Source organism: Canis lupus, chromosome 7, assembly GCF_011100685.1.
Source record: "Canis lupus familiaris isolate Mischka breed German Shepherd chromosome 7, alternate assembly UU_Cfam_GSD_1.0, whole genome shotgun sequence".
NCBI lineage: Eukaryota > Metazoa > Chordata > Mammalia > Carnivora > Canidae > Canis > Canis lupus.
In genome coordinates, this window is record NC_049228.1 from 18,172,333 (window position 1) to 18,189,201 (window position 16,869).

General features: G+C 35.4%; 1 protein-coding gene across 4 annotated transcripts in view; it reads right to left on the bottom strand.

Annotated features, from left to right (window-relative positions):
• Positions 1 to 3,116: 3,116 nt before the first annotated feature.
• The window catches only part of TRMT1L (tRNA methyltransferase 1 like), a 35,990-nt gene continuing 22,237 nt past the window's right edge, over positions 3,117 to 16,869 (bottom strand). For all 4 annotated transcript variants that reach the window (XM_038542306.1, XM_038542305.1, XM_038542307.1 and 1 more), the window contains 5 exons: positions 9,454 to 9,532; positions 6,760 to 6,926; positions 6,195 to 6,257; positions 4,276 to 4,402; positions 3,117 to 4,174 (listed from right to left, as the gene is read on the bottom strand). In XM_038542306.1, the coding sequence (XP_038398234.1) occupies positions 3,922 to 4,174; positions 4,276 to 4,402; positions 6,195 to 6,257; positions 6,760 to 6,926; positions 9,454 to 9,532 (689 nt within the window). In that variant the 3' untranslated portion in view covers positions 3,117 to 3,921. The remainder of the gene's footprint in view (positions 4,175 to 4,275; positions 4,403 to 6,194; positions 6,258 to 6,759; positions 6,927 to 9,453; positions 9,533 to 16,869) is intronic.

The following is a 16,869-nucleotide window of genomic DNA, read 5'->3' on the forward strand; positions in this document are numbered from 1 at the left end:
CCCCTTTTAAAGATGTTCAGGTTTTGTAACCTTTTCTGGGCTTTGTGAATTCCCTAATAAGGGAAAAGTCAATCTGTATGGAGACTAAAATTGTGAGGTATCCACTGTTCAACCTGTCCTGTAGCTTTAAGGCTGAGATACTGCATAAGAAACTGTTTATCCCTGTGAATTGGCTGAATTTGCTATGTTGCTGGATCTTTCAAGTGAGTAGAGACACTGGTCAGGAAACAAGTATTCTGAGAATTGGAATAAGAATTTTAGAGAGGTTTGGTTGAAGGGGTATCTTAAATCCTTAACTCCACTGAGCCTCACTTAAAATGGAAGAAACCCCTTGAATGTCTGATGCTTTGGCAGATGACCCCTTAACCTCACTTTAGGGAGTTCCCTTGGTAAAAGCAGCCCATTTGCTATATCCTTACAATCCTTTAGTGCCTGCAGGATATATTCAGAATCCAATCCCAGCATGGGATTGGGAACAAGTACAAAGTGTGACCTGAAAAAAATGCTTTTTTGATCATATATTCTAATGTGGAGAATACCTGTGTAAATAGGTTATGTTGGATCTTGTAGGAATGTAATTTTAAATTACATTGGGTTAAATTATTGATATGAATACACTTGTACCAGAAGTTTTGGTTCCATTTGTCAGCTTGAACAGTGGGATGTGGCTGTTTACTTGGTTGAAGGGAAAAGCACAGCACTGGCTCATCTAAATTGGAAGTAAGATGCTAGAAATTCTTTGATAGAAAGGAAATCAGACTTAGAACGGGGAAGGTGAGAGAGGTTGTGTTATATGTGATCTCACTATATACCCCTTGAGAGCCTGGTCAACTTTTTACTTAGACATTGGGAAATATAGTGAACAGAGAATCCTTGAAAAACTTTATGGAATGTCGATTGGCCAGGGATGCCTGTGGAAGATGCTTGTGGAAGACGCTTCTGTTGAAATGGACTTCCTTATTTGATGGGCATTGCCCAGGCAGCAGTATGACAGAAAACCTAATTCCCTTAACTGCTAGACCAGAAGGGTGGACATAATTTTAGTTACTGTTATAGGCAATACTGTAATAGACTGACAGGATGATTGATCAGTATAGTCAGGGATTTTTTTGGCCTTGGCTAATTGGTCATGTGATCTAAAGGGCCAGAGCGGTCTTATTTGATTTATATAACTGAAAACTGTAGGTCTGATTTGAGCCACTATATTATTATTTTTATTATTAAAAATTATTTAAATTCAATTAACATAATGTATTATTAGTTTCAGAGGTGGAGGTCAGTGATTCTTCAGTCTTCTACGCAATGCTCATCATATCACATGCCCATCACCTAGTTGCCCCATCCCAATCCCTCCCTCCCTCCCCTCCAGCCACCCTCAGTTTGTTTCCTATGATTAAGAGTCTCTTATGGTTTGACTCCCTGATTTTGTCTTTATTTTTGCCTTTCTTCCCCTATGATCCTGTTCTGTTTCCACATATGATCGAGACTGTATGGTAATTCTTTTTCTGATTGACTTCCTTCACTTAGCATAATATCCTCTAGTTCCGTAAGATCTCACTTTTTTTTTTGATGTCTGAGTAACATTCCATTGTGTGTATACACATATATATATACACACATACCACATCTTTATCCATTCATGTGTTGATGGACATCTGGACCCACTACATTAGTCATGATCCCTTAGCAATTCCCAGGCCTGATTTAATTCATATTCCCAGAGCACTTTGATAAAGGACCCTGCCATAACATCACAAGGATGTAATCTGTATTTTCCTTCTAGCCTTCTCCAAAGTAACCTGGAGCCATTTACCAGATCAAAAATGCACTGAGGAAAGGAATTCCTAGGCCTTTCAGGACTGCTAAACTGGTCTCCAGTTCTGATTTCTGTAAGTCAGAACATGATATATTCAGAGTGGAGTCTAACTGAACTCAAGTGATAAATGGAGTTTTAACCCAAATCCATCACACTGGCTCCCGAACCCATTTCTTAATTTCCTTCTACATTATCCTAAGTGTATGACAACATACTAGTTTCCTGATGGTAGAGTAAAAACTGGTTTCTTGTGTTAGTCAAATTTTAATGGAGGGATATAATTGATGTTATTTTTACAATGCAGTCAACATTTGTGTGTCCCAGACTACTACAGTCGTTATGGGAACAAGGTGCTAATGTAGCATTGTCTGGAATTTAAAAAATATTTCCTCTTTAGGTTGATACCTTAACAGAGTTCTTAACTACTTCCTACCATACCTTCTTTGGAAAAGTCTGCCTGTGTACATGAAATTAATACAACATATTTTAAATAACAGTAATTAATACATTTTTATATCAAATTAGGCTCCTAGCATAAAACTCAACTTTATTACTGATCAAAATATGTTATGCTGATAAGCATTTAGGAAACTTTGAGACCGATACTCAATTTAACAATATGTATTAAAAATCAGATGGTCCAAGTGGTAGTTTGCTTTCTAGATTTATAGTAATTTGTAAGTGTATGTAAAAAAAAGATCACTAACAACTTTTATTTCTTTTTGTGCTCATTTGTGAGTAATAACTTGAACTGGCAAGAATTATAGTTTCTTTATGGTGATTATAGAAACTAACTTACCCTTCACCTATTCATTTTACTAAAACATGATTCTATTAATGGGAGAAAAGAAAAAACATCCTCTTAGGACTATGCTGTAATAACACAAAGAGATTTGAAAGATTTCTAATATACTGTTGACCTCACTCCCTGGATTTTTGTATGTCATGGGTGTGCTTCTTTTTCCCCTTACATAGTATATTAAGACCTTTCAGTTCTAACTCCATCTTCTATCCCCAAAGCCAGTAATACTTGTAAAAAGTTACTTCCTCTAAGAAATATGTCAGGGTAAATAATGGATTAAGTCCTTGACACAAAAATCTAAACTTTATACCAATCCTTTTATCCAAACTCTTACATTCAAATGAAGCAAGAACAAGGTTTATTAATGGAGTTTCTACTAATTTTCATAGTCATGTTAGCCTGGGCTACGTATACAAAAAAAAAAAAAAAAAAAAGAGCATATACACACACTGAAAACAAAACAAATTATACCCCCCTAAAAAAAAAATCCTCACTTCATAAGTTCATAAGGTGACAAGTTTTACTTCTGAGAGGTAGCACAACCAAGCAAATGAATATTGTACGTGCATTAACTGAGGCACTTGAGATCACCCAGTTTAATTTACAGCAAAAACTCTCTTCAGAATTTCAGTGCTTGTGAACAGTTATAATAGAACATGGTCTCATTTTATTTTGACAAAATCTTACTCTGCCTTTAGTCATCTAGACCTTATAAGAAAAATGTATTTCTATCTCAGGCAAGTATTGAAATTCTCAAAAGCTAGCAAGAAGTTAAAAGATCAATGTGGAAAGAAGTAGGATTTCTTAAAATTGGGAACATTTTAGCTTCGTAATTGTGAAAACAGCATTAGTGATCTGAAAGAACATTGTTCGCATTCAAGGTAATTTCATACGTGAAAGGCTTCTGGCTTCATTTTGTGTGCTACAAACAGAAAAACAAACCTGAATCAGCTAAGTAGACATGTGATTAAGAACAGAAAGGGACGGCTTCCATAACGTACATAAAATTCCAAACACTTTGCAAGTGAAAGTTTTCTGAGTTACTAAATGGTAGGGTGATCTCAGTCATAAACTTGGCTTCATATGAAATGTTTTCATTAAAATTTTAAGTTTTTTTTACAGTAAGAAAAACCTGGAAAGCATAGCTCCCAAACTAGCTAGTTAGAAACTGCTAATTTCCTGAATGAAAACAGCACTGTTTTTTATTTTTACACCACTGAATTAAAAGAATAGAAAAAACTACAGTTGGTATAGAGAATTATTAGGCCATCTATACAGACATCTGAGTAACTCTTCTTTAAGTTTACCATCTTCTGCAACTGCTTGGTTCTGCTTTGTCGTTCACTGACATTTCAACCTTGTCAGCTACTGTATCTTCAGATGCTGACTGGACATGGCCTTCCGACTGTCCTCCTGTATAGGTGGGGGTGCTGTACTTTAAGAGGATAGATTTAAACTGCATCAGGGGTGCATCTGTACGAACACCCATTGGGTCAAAATGAGTTCGGCTTACTCGAAAGCCTGCTTGAGAAAGATAGCACAAAAACTTTTTTAACCTGCAGCAAGGAAAGGAAATAAAATGAGATTTTTGTCTTATTTAAATCACCATGTCATTAAAGTATGAAATATACATTTTGCCATTCATTGGCTATCTTACTTTGGCATATTCATTCCTTTAATGCTGTGTCTGTGGATGTTGTAGTAGAAGGGAGGGTGTTCAGTACTGACATCAGTCTTTTGCCTTTTGGCTAAAGTTGTGATTGTTTCATTACCTTTTCTCTTTCCTGAAACACACACATATACATAATATCAGATATAAGACCTCCATAATGACCATTTTTGGCCTGATACTTCCCATTATGAAAGATTTAAATGTTGATCAGTCTGAGAATACTAATTTTAGAGCTATAGAACAACCCATAGAGATTAGTCTAATTCCTTTACTCTACATATTAAAAAAAGGCTCAGAGACTTTAAGTATTTTTAAACTTTAAATATTTTAAAACTTAAGTTTTACCTTACTCTAAAGATTTAAGACAACTCTGTTGAAGGCGAGGGACCTGGCTGAAGTTAGTTATACAATAAAGTAAAATGATGCTCTTAAATCTAATGTTTTTTACAATGTACCATATGCCTTTCCCTCTGACAGAAATTAAGTAGAAGAAAATCATTTTAGGTGATTTGCATGTTAGAAAATTAGTTGAAGATGCCAACTGAACATGATTATTGGAAAGAGTATATAGAGGTTATTAAAGCATATACTATTTTTTTTTTTTTTAAGATTTACTTATTCTAGAGAGAAAGAGGAAGAGAGAATCTCAAATAGACTTCATGCTGAGCACAGAACCTGGCGTGGGGGCTCCATCTCATGACCTGAGATCATGACCTGAGCTGAAACCAAGAGCCAGATGCTCAATCAACTGAGCCACTCAGGTGCCTCTAAACCACATACTATTAGAAGGAGTTGAAGTTTTCCTGTTTTTGAATATCAACAGTAAACTGCTGAGTAACGAATACAAAATTTACAGCTAGTAATTCTATTCCTCTGCTCTTTCAACCTTAATACTATCTAGTTCTTTTTACCAGTATTTAAAACACATTTAGAGTTTGTCTTTTAATAATTTTTAAAAAAAGATCTGCTTGCTTGTTTTAGAGATAGCACACAACTGGGAGGGGCAGAGGGAGAGAGAATCTCAAGTGGACTTCAAGCTGAGAATAGAACCTGATGTGGGCCTGACCTCACGACCCTGAGATCACGACTGGAGCTGAAACTAAGATGCTTAACTGACTGAGCCCCCCAGGCACCACTAAGTTGTCTTTTAAAAAGCAAAACAAAACTTTAGACATTAAGGCATGACATTTTATATATATATATATATATATATATATATATATATATATTTTAAAGATTTATCTATTCATTTATGATAGACATAGAGAGAGAGAGGCAGAGACACAGGAGGAGGGAGAAGCAGGCTCCATGCCGGGAGCCCGACGTGGGACTCGATCCCAGGACTCCAGGATCGCGCCCCGGGCCAAATGCAGGCGCCAAACCGCTGAGCCACCTAGGGATCCCCAAGGCATGAGATTATAAATCTTAAAATCCTGATAGGAATCTGCAATGCCTAATACAACCATATTTAAAGTGTACATGCACACATCTCAAGTTGTAATTAAGGCCATATGGTAAATTCTTATGGCTAGAGAACAAGGTCTTCTAGTTAATTAATGGAATTGTTATAAAAATATATTGATGAGAAAATGTAAAAGAATTACAATAAATAATCTTTATAACCATCAAATATGATTTGGTTTTAGTTTATAGTTCATATGGTTCTTCAGGGTCTTAATAGTTCCTTCAAAGGGATCACTATTAGAAATGTGAACAAGTACATGTTAATAGAAATTCTGAATGATGCAAATGCCAGATAAACAAGTTTTACTATAATATATTGTCCATATAATGAAAAAGCATTTTAAAGTAGGCCACCAAAGCAATCTCTTCCTCTTCTCACCCTTCTACCATCTGCGTTTTTGCCCTGATAAATACATATTTATATCTACACACATACATACCTTGTGCAATGTAATTATCTGTTGTGGTATCATCTGTAGTTTTAATAAACACACCATATTCTTCTAAAATAAAAACAAATGAGAATAACAAAATATTTTATAGAATGACATTAAGCAACGATTCATAGTTCAAATAAAAGCTTATTTAATTCTGTCCACACTGCTTTTATGAAATATATGAGATTTTGTGGTAAAAACAGACTGCAAGAATTATATTTTTTTAACCCTCTAACAATAGCTACTGCTTCTAATGACTGTGAGAATACTGGAATATGTAATAGGCACACCCTTCTATCAACAGCCTGATAAAACTGCAAAAACCTATTTATATTAAAGGACAAAAAACAGCCTTAGTAATAAATAGCCTGTGTCTCAATAGACATTATGAAAATTTTTGGTCACACTACTCTCAATTATCTAAGGTTTCTCTTCCTAGAAAATAGATATAGGGTAATAAAATCACAACAGATTTTTAGTTCTTTTAATTTACTAAAATTAAGGGAAAAAATATATGTATCTTAATAAAACTGTTGCTCATTTCAGGCCCTGAATATGAATTAGTCACCTTGCTTGTTGAGATTTGAAGGTGCATGAACTGAAAATTGACTTTGAGGAGTACATTCTGATTCAAAGATTAATGTCTTTATTAGGGTCTGAATGTCATCTAAACCATGGTGAAGAGATTCAAATAGCATTCTTTTGAGGAATCCAGTATTGAAAAGGGAACTTGACCTGAAAAAAGAAAATATAGAGAACTGAGTTTGAGAACTATTAAAGAAGTCTGTAATTTAACTACAACTAAGATATATAATTATACAACGGAGTAAATGCTGAAATTAAGAATTTATGATTTAATCTAAAATTATTTTCTATTTTTCAACTCTTTTTATCATGTTGGTTCTCTAAGTGGGATTAGTCATGGAAATTTCATTCAAAGTAAATCATACATGGGGGCATGGAGGATATACCAAAGTATAAAATACAGTGTTTGCTCTATAAAACCGTATAAATCTAGACAGGCACACAGTATTATACAGAAATTTTCATAATGTATATTCCTGTCAGTGAAATCTTAATCCAATATGTTTATGTAGGGTTAGGTGGCACAGGAGTAGATCTAGGAGAATCAGATGCTGTAATGGTGATTTCCTTAAAAAATGGCACAAGGGTAAGTCTGATATGCTTCCTATTTGAGAATTGCAGGTATAATGTACAGGATATGAAATTCTAAGTCAGATAAACCTATATTCTCACCCTGGATCCACCATTTACTACCTATATAATCTTGAGTAATTTTGAGTCTCATATTCCTCATCATAAAGTAGATAATAAAACTTCTCACAGACTTGTTAGGAATTAATGAGCTAGCACACAAAATCCTTAGTCAAAGTATATCCTCAATGAATGATAGCTATTGGGTTAGCAAATATATATGAAAGAATATATGATTTTAAAGTGTCAAATGACTGACCAATATGAGATTTACTGAAAAGGATATAGAGATAATTTGGGGTTAGAGCACTAAAGAGAGACTTCAAAACAGACAATCTGAATTGGAGCTGGAGAAAGGGGAAGAGACTCCGCATCAGAGTCAAGACATGAACAATGGTTTTAAGTGAAGAAGTCCTACGACATGGTTTACGACTCAGTGTTGCAATAAAAAAACCTGAGTTCTGGCCCTGCCAGTGCTAATAATTTTGGAGGGGTCAGTTTCAGCTACACTTAAAAACACTGCCATACTCTGTTCTCATCTGTAGAATGAGGGGGTTCGCCTAGATCTTCCCTCTGGATCCAGCAATTTGTTACTCTAATATCCCCAGTTCTGAGATCAGTGAGAGTAAGATCAACATGTAGCAGGTGCTATAGGCAATAATACGTAGGAAAGGATGCCAAAGTCATAAAATTTTTAGTTTAAGAATATGTATGTAAGATAAAGATAAAATAATAGGCATCAGCATAAACATTTATTATATGAATTAATTTTTAGGTTTAGTAAGATGACTAAACCTTGACCTTATAAACAAGGTAGAAATCTGCGATGATTCTTGTCACAGTATTGTTAGGAATCTCAAATTTCTATCAGAATCTCTAGTAACAATAAGAGTAAGGATTCTGATTAAAAACAATTCAACTTTGGGATCCCTGGGTGGCTCAGTGGTTGAGCACCTGCCTTCGGCCCAGGGCGTGATCCTGGAGTCCCAGGATTGAGTCCCACATGGGGCCCCCTGCACGGAGCCTGCTTCTCCCTCTGCCTATGTCTCTGCCTCTCTCTCTGTGTCTCTCGTGAATAAATAAATAAAATCTCTAAAAAAACCCCACACATACACAATTCAACTTTAAGGCATTAAGAACACAATAGCTAGTTTACTAACGATGCAAAAGCATACATACATTAAATATTTGCAGCTGAGTCCCATCTAAACCTAAAACCAAAGCAGACATGCCCTTCTCACTTGAAACTAATTTCTTGAAGAAATTATAGTGATCACATAATCACATCCCAGTACTACAAAATGTCAATTAAGAAAAGCCTCATTCTTACTAGTTGGAAATGAATTATCTAGTTTGTAGGTCAGCCAGGCTTCTCTTTGATCTCACTGTCTCTCAGCACTGTTGCAAACTTGTGAGAATAATGTTATAGAAAAATCTGAAAATAAAAAACACCTCAGGTTCATAGGGGTAGGAGAGTCATAATTATTTGACTAGACTTGAAGAATTAAATTGAAATTTGCTTGTCGTATTACTACCCGTAATAAAAAAATCAAATCAATACATAAATCAATTTTGAATACAGATCTTCCTTGACCTATAATGTAATTATGTAAACCCATTGTAAGTTGAAAATATACTGAAAATGCATTTAATAGACTAACCCCCTGAACATCACAGCTTGGCTTAACCTATCTTAAACATGCTCGGAACACTTTCATTAGCCAACAGTTGGGCAAAATGATCAGCACAAAGCCTATTTCATAATCAAGTGTTGACTATTTCATGTAATTTATTGAATATTATACTGAAAGTGAAAAACTGAATGGTTGTAAGTGTACTAGTTGTTGACTGTCATGATTGCGTGACTGGCTTGCTGCTACTGCCCAGTATCATGAGAGAAGACTATTGTATTTTGCTAGCTTAAGAAAAGATCAAAATCCAAAACTTGAAATCTACTTTATTGAATGTGTATTGGCTCTACACCACTATAAAGTCAAAAAGTCCTAAGTTGGGGACCACCTGTATATTATTAGGCTTAAGCACATACCATAGAGGTCCAAGTTCTATTGCTGTCTTTCCAGGCATGCTTCCATGACAGTTACAGGGCAGCTGTCTATACGGGTTTTCTGTGAAAATATTACAAAAAGAAATCAAAAGAGAAGTAAAATATAAATAATAATTGTTATATTAATAATAATTTGCAGCCAGTATATAATGAGGATCTACTATGTGCCAGGTATTATGCTAAGTATTTTACATGCATTTTAATAAATTTAATCCTTACAACTCTCTGAAGTAGGTACTGTTAAAAATCTCAATTATTCAAATCAGAGAATTAAAGCTTAAGATAGGTCACAGAAATCCATGTCATGGCTTATTAGAGGCATAACTTACTAGCTTTTAGTCACTATGCTACATGAAATAATTTAAGAGAAAGTCTTTAGAAATCCACAAGATACTTGTTTAAAATAAACTGATGGGGGTATAATTTACATGCAATAAAATGTATACATGTTATGTGAAAAGGCTGATGAGTTTTAACAGATGTATATAGCCATATAACCAAACTCTCATCAAAATAAAGACATTTCTCATTAGTTACTATTTCTGTAATGGGGAAGAAAACAAAGTACTCCCTAGGCTTGATTCCTATTTAGCCCCAAAAATATAGGCTAGAAGAATTTTAATTCAGTTTAAAGAACAATGAGAGGCCTGATATAATCACAAAGATATTGGGGAAGTACTAGCATTATTCTTAATTTCCAAAATGGGGCAACATTCTACTCTGGACTGTTCAGTTCACTGAAGCCCCAGAATAGTCGTTTTAAATCACGCACTCCAACTAACTTCCCTCAGGCCATTCTTGGGGTATCATTCACTTTCTTGGAAGAGCCTAATCTGATCAGTCAGTTCCAGATATATCCAGAACTCAGGATTATGGTGATAGGGACAAAGGTCTCCAGCCTATTACTATCTGACATCTCTGTTATTCAAAGTAAATGGTATAATGCACAGACCTGAGATCTTAATTTAGATATACTGGGAAGACTTCTTCCCTCACACTTCTTACTAGATCTACTTTGCACAGTATTCTTTAACCCCAAGCCTTAAGGGGTGTATGGTTATTGTCAACATTGGATTTGTTGAGAACTATGTCTCTGCAACATGTGAATATATTCAGGAAGTTGTCCCTGGAATCATTAAGTAAATTACATAACACCACAGGCACTATTACCCAAATTAAAGCGATTTGTATCACAGTTCTGTCAGTTACACCCACTTACCACAGGGAGGTAGCACACACATGAATTTTTTATTAGACTGTTTCTTGATGTATTTACAAAATGCTCCCATCATGCCAACGTATGTCTTTTCCCAAGCCCCTTGCCCAGGATTTCTCAGTGCTAGGCCAGCAACAGCAAATTCCCTCTTTGGCGGGTCAGCACTATCAAGTTATCAGTAGCAAAAACTGACAGTATAAAGAAAGAAAACTAGTATGTCCATGTCATTCGTATATAGGCTATGAAGACAATTCCAGATAAGGAATTAAAAAATAATCGGAGCCTTCTTTTTAAATGCAATGGATTGGACATGTACATTATCTCTGCTATCTCTTAAAGCATTATTATAATGAGAACAAAGGAATAAAAATCAAAACCAAGGATAAATACAATGGAACTGGTGAAAACAAGATGAGAAATGTCCATACAATTTGAGAAGTGGAAATCAGGTACACAAGGGGATAACTGATTTATTAGCAGACCAGAGAACGCCAAAGCTAACGCTGAAATGGGCAGGCATGCTACTAATAAAACAGCAAGCCCACTAGTGTTGTGGGACCCCAGAAAGACCTGAGAATGGAAGGTACTGATCATCTTAAAAGATGGGTAGATGGGTATAGGGCAGTAGTGCAAAAAAGAACTCTGGCTAAAAATTTTTAAGGAGTTTGATTAAGACCCCTAGATTTCCTTCTTTAATACCCACAATCAGACTTCTGTGCTTCCTCACTCCAAAAAATGAAGTTAATCTTGGGTAAGACTGAACCATTGAGGACATGGAACCAGAGGCATCAGTCACAGTGGAGAATAAGTAGATTTATGAAAAGAGATTAAGATTAAATAAAAGACATCATAAATGGTAAGTAAGACCTTCCAAGTCTCCTTCTCCAACATGGCTCCTAAAAAGCTGATAGAAGATTCAAAGATTTCTCTAGAAAAAACTACCAATCCAAGAGAAAAGACCTAATACATTGATTTTCATTTACGGGATTCCTTAGTGAAAAGGCAGACTGGTTCTCATTACAGTAAAATCCATCAGTTTTATAAACACTGACCCCAGCACTTCCAAGAATCTTTCAATGTGGACAACCAGAGACCATTAGACATTTGAGATCTACCATGACAGAGAACAAAATTATAATAGATAAAGAGAAATAGGAAACAGAAGAACTAAAACAAAAAAATACAAAACTGAACTAAAAAATTTATCTTCCCTTAAATAAAAATATACCCAACTATAACCAATATCCTTAGTGAGCTAAGATTATATTTTTTAATATAATAGAATTTATAATAGAATAGGACACTATTAAAAAAACAATGAGAAGGGATGCCTGGGTGGCTCAGCGGTTGAGCTTCTGCTTTCAGCTCAGTGTGTGATACTAGAGTCCCAGGATCAAGTACCACATCAGGCTCCCCAAGGGGAGCTTGCTTCTCCCTTTGCCTGTCTCTGCCTCTCTATGTTTCCCATGAATAAATAAATAAAATCTTATAAAAACTCAAACAATGAGAAAATCTGAAGTAACTTAAAAACGGACAAAATATGACAAATTTAAAAGAGAGTTGGAAAATAACAATCAGGGAAATCTATAAAATAGAACCAAATGCCCGAGAAATGAATAGTAGAGCTTTAAAAAAAATTAGAGGATCAATCTAGAAGATCCAATATGTAGCTAAAATGAGTTCCTAAAAGAGAGAAAAGAAAATTTGGGAAGAAAATTATCAAGAAATAATAGCACAGAAAAAGACATATTGATCGATGGAACAAGACAGAGCCCAGAAACAAACCCGCAATTATATGATCAATCTATGACAAAAGATGCAGAGAATATACAATTGGGAAAAGACAGTCTTCAAAAAATGATGCTGGAAAAACTGGACATCTACATGTAAAAAAATGAAACTGGACCTTCTTACACCATACACAAAAATAAACCTAAAACAGAATAAAGACCTAAATATGAGACCTAGAAGAGAGCACAGGTAGTAATTTCTCTGACACTGGCTGTGGCATCATTTTTCTAGATAGGCCTCCAGAGGCAAGGAAAACAAAAAAGCTATGGGGCCTACATCAAAATAAAAGCCTTTAGCACAGCAAAGGAAACAACCATCAAAACAAAAAGCCGCCGGGACACCTGCACCCCGATGTTTATAGCAGCAATGGCCACGATAGCCAAACTGTGGAAGGAGCCTCGGTGTCCAACGAAAGATGAATGGATAAAGAACATGTGGTTTATGTATACAATGGAATATTACTCAGCTATTAGAAATGACAAATACCCACCATTTGCTTCAACGTGGATGGAACTGGAGGGTATTATGCTGAGTGAAGTAAGCCAGTCGGAGAAGGACAAACATTATATGTTCTCATTCATTTGGGGAATATAAATAATAGTGAAAGGGAATAGAAGGGAAGGGGGAAGAAATGTGTGAGAAATATCAGAAAGGGAGACAGAACGTAAAGACTGCTAACTCTGGGAAACGAACTAGGGGTGTTGGAAGGGGAGGAGGGCGGGGGGTGGGAGTGATTGTGTGACGGGCACTGGGGGTTATTCTGTATGTTAGTAAATTGAACACCAATAAAAAAAAAATAAAATAAAAATAAAAATAAAAATAAAAAAAAAACAAAAAACAAAAAGCCTACTAAATGGGAGAAGATATTTATAAATGATATCTATAATAAGGCATTAATATCCAAAACAGAGAAAGAACTTATACAACTCAACACCAAAAAAACAATCCAGTTAAAAATGGGGAGAAGTCCTAAATAGACGTTTTTCCAAAAAAGATATACAGATGCAAAGGACACATGAAAAGGTGCTCAGCATTATCTATCATCAGGGAAATCCAAATCAAAACCACAGTAAGATAGCACCTCACACTTGTCAGAATGGCTAAGATCAAAAACTCAAGAAACAACAAGTGTGGGCAAGGATACGGGGTAAAAGGAACCCTTGTGTACTTTTGGTGGGAATGCAAACTAGTACAGCCACTGTGAAAAACAGTATGGAGGTTCCTCAGAAAATTAAAAATAAAACTACCCTATTAGCATCCTATAATACAGTAATCGCATTACTGGGCATTTACCCAAAGAATATGAAAACATTAATTTGAAGGGAAATACGCAACACTTTGTTTACTACAGCATTACTTATAATAGCCAAACTATGGAAATGCCCCAAGTGTCCATTGACAGATAAATGCATAAAGGAGATGTGGTGTACACACACACACACACACACACACACACCTGCAGGAGTATTATTCAGTCATAAAAAGGAATAAAATCTTGCTATTTTCAACCTATATGGATTTAGGGAGTATCATTTTAAACAAAATAAGACAATCAGAGAAAGACAAATATCATGATTTCATGTATATGTGGAATTTAAGAAACATATGAACAAAGGAAGAAAAAAAGAGAGACAAACCAAAAAACAGATTCTTAACTATAGAGAATAAACAGATGGTTACCAGGGGGAAAGGGGGTGGGGAAGATGTATGGACTAGGTGAAGGGGATTAGGAAATGCACTCGTCTTAGCACAGAGTAACGTATGGAACTGTTGGATCACTGTATTGTACATCTGAAATATAGCACTGTACGTTAATTATGCTGGAATTAAAATGAAAAAGAAATTCTCAGAACTGAAGAACTCAAGTTCCTTAAAGTTCTCACAGATTACCCAAGGACAATGATCTAAAAAAAGATGAATTAATACACATATTATCTGAGTTTTAGGATATTGGGTAAACAGGGTATTTTAAGACCATTCATAGAGAAAAAAACCCCACAAAGGATTAGACCTAAGAACAATAGCAAAAGGGTGCCCGGGTGGCCCAGTCAGTTCAGTGTCCAGACTCTTGGTTTCAGCTCAGGTCATTTCTAGGGGTCATGAGATGGAGCCCTGCATCAGGCTCTGTGCTCAGGACTGAGTCTGCTTGAGATTCTTTACCTATTTCTGCTCCTCCTGCTCGTGTGTGCATTCTCTCTCTCTCTCAAATAAATCAAATCTTAAAAAAATAGCAGACTTATCAATATTAGTATTAGAGTCTAGAAGACAATGAAATAATAGTATCTGAAGCATTCTGAAGAAAAACGATTTAAAACCTACAATTTTATATTTGGTCACACAATCCTCCTCAGGAAGCTACAGGAAAAAGTCCTCATTCAAAATGAGAAAATAGATAAGGAATGGAAAAATACATAAGATCCAAGATATAGGAGATTCATCAAGAGGAGAAAGACAACATTTCCAGGATGCTGGCTAAAAGCCTTCAGTGGACTTAAAAAAATAAACCACCCAAAGGAGAGCAGGAGTACTGTCTCTGGGGAGTAAAACAGGAACCCAAGATTACCTAGGTATTTACCCAAATAGAAAGGAGCTCTGAAACTGTAGTAAAGAGTTTAGGAATGGATTATGAAAAGTGTACACAAAAAAGGAAACAAAAACAGTAATTATTAGAGTTATTAAAAATTGCACACAAGGAACATTATTACAGTATATTAAGTGGTTCATCTGTGGTGAAGCAGCCTTCTAAGATAGCAGCAAATACCTCCTGGTATTTGGAGCTTGTGTAGTCCCCTTCCAACTCTTGAGATCATGACCTGAGCTGAAATCAAGAGTTGGATGCTTAATTGACTGAGCCATCCAGGCACTCCTTTTATTTTTAAGTAATCTCTATACCCAACATGGGGCTCAAACTTATAACCTTGAGATCAAGAGTCACACGCTCCACTGACTGAGCAAGCCAGCAGCCCCAAAAACCTGTATTTTAAAAAGCCAGAGTAGATTCTTGAACTCTTCTGACTCTGTTGTATTAAAAACAAGATTAGGATGGTGGGCTGAGCACTGAAATCCAACTTCTCTTCTTATTCCAAATCTCTAGATATGATAGATATTTTTATGAATAATTTCTAGATGGTGCTGGAAAATAAGAAGAGGAGCCAACAGACATCCCAAATTGTTTAGTACTTTCTGAAAGCCTAAAAGCTGAGAGATCAAACTACTGGAAGAAAACCACACTGGAGAGAATAGCTATTAGAGACAGAAAGAGCCATAGGAGAGTTCATGCCTTATAGGTTCAAATACGGCAAAGATGAATGCAACTGGAATAGCTCTAAGGCAACAGTTACAGGGGTTGTTCAGAAAATTCTACTTGAAACAGCTCTAATTCATGATTAGTAGATTACAGACGATATCCACCTCCAGTTTGAGGTGATGAAGATGGATTTAGGTTGGACAAGCAAGACAATACCCCAACTCTGATGAAAAATACTTACCTATAGACTCAACAAGCTCAATGAAGTCCAATTAGGATAAACATTAAGAGATCCACTCAGACATATTGTAACTAAACTGCCACAAAGAGAAAGTCTTGAAAGCAGTAAAAGAAAAATAATTTATCAAATACAAGAGAACAAAAAAACAAAAACTGACTGACTTCTCATCAGAAATAACAGAGGCCACAAGGCACTGGAATGCTATATTCAAAGTACTGAAAGAAAAAAGAACTCCTGTCAACCAATAATTCTATATTCAACAAAACTATCCTTTAAAAAGGAAGGTGAAATAAAGACATCACCAGATAAACAAAAACTGGGAGAGTTTGTTGTAGAAAGTAAAGGAGGTTCTTCAGGTTGAAAGGAAATGAAATAGATTAACTTGAATCCAAAGTTAGGACTAAACAACACTAGAAAGGTAATTATGTGGGTAACTATAAAAGATATGTGTGTCTGTGTGTTATTTCTCTTGTCTTAATTTCTTTGAAAATCATAAGAATATTTAAAAAGTAACTACTATATTGTTTGGGTCTCCACAGATGTAATTAACAGAAGACAAAAATAGCATACAAGGGGAGAAGAAAATAGAATTACATTAGAGCAAAGTGGCTAGTTTTTGCCAGTCTGTAGTCAATATAACTTGAGGTAGCTCAAGAGAAGTTAAAGTTGTATATTGTAATCCCTGGAGAAACCGTTAAGAAAATGACTGAAAGATGTATAATGAAAAAAATCAGTAGAGGGATTAAAATGACACACTAAAAATATGTTTAACACTAAAAAAGGCAACAAAGGCGAAATAGAAAACAAAAAGACATGAAACACATAAAAACAAATAGCAAAAGAACTAACATAAAGCCAATCAATTCCAAGAATGACATTTAGTAGGAAGGTCTAAAACTCTCA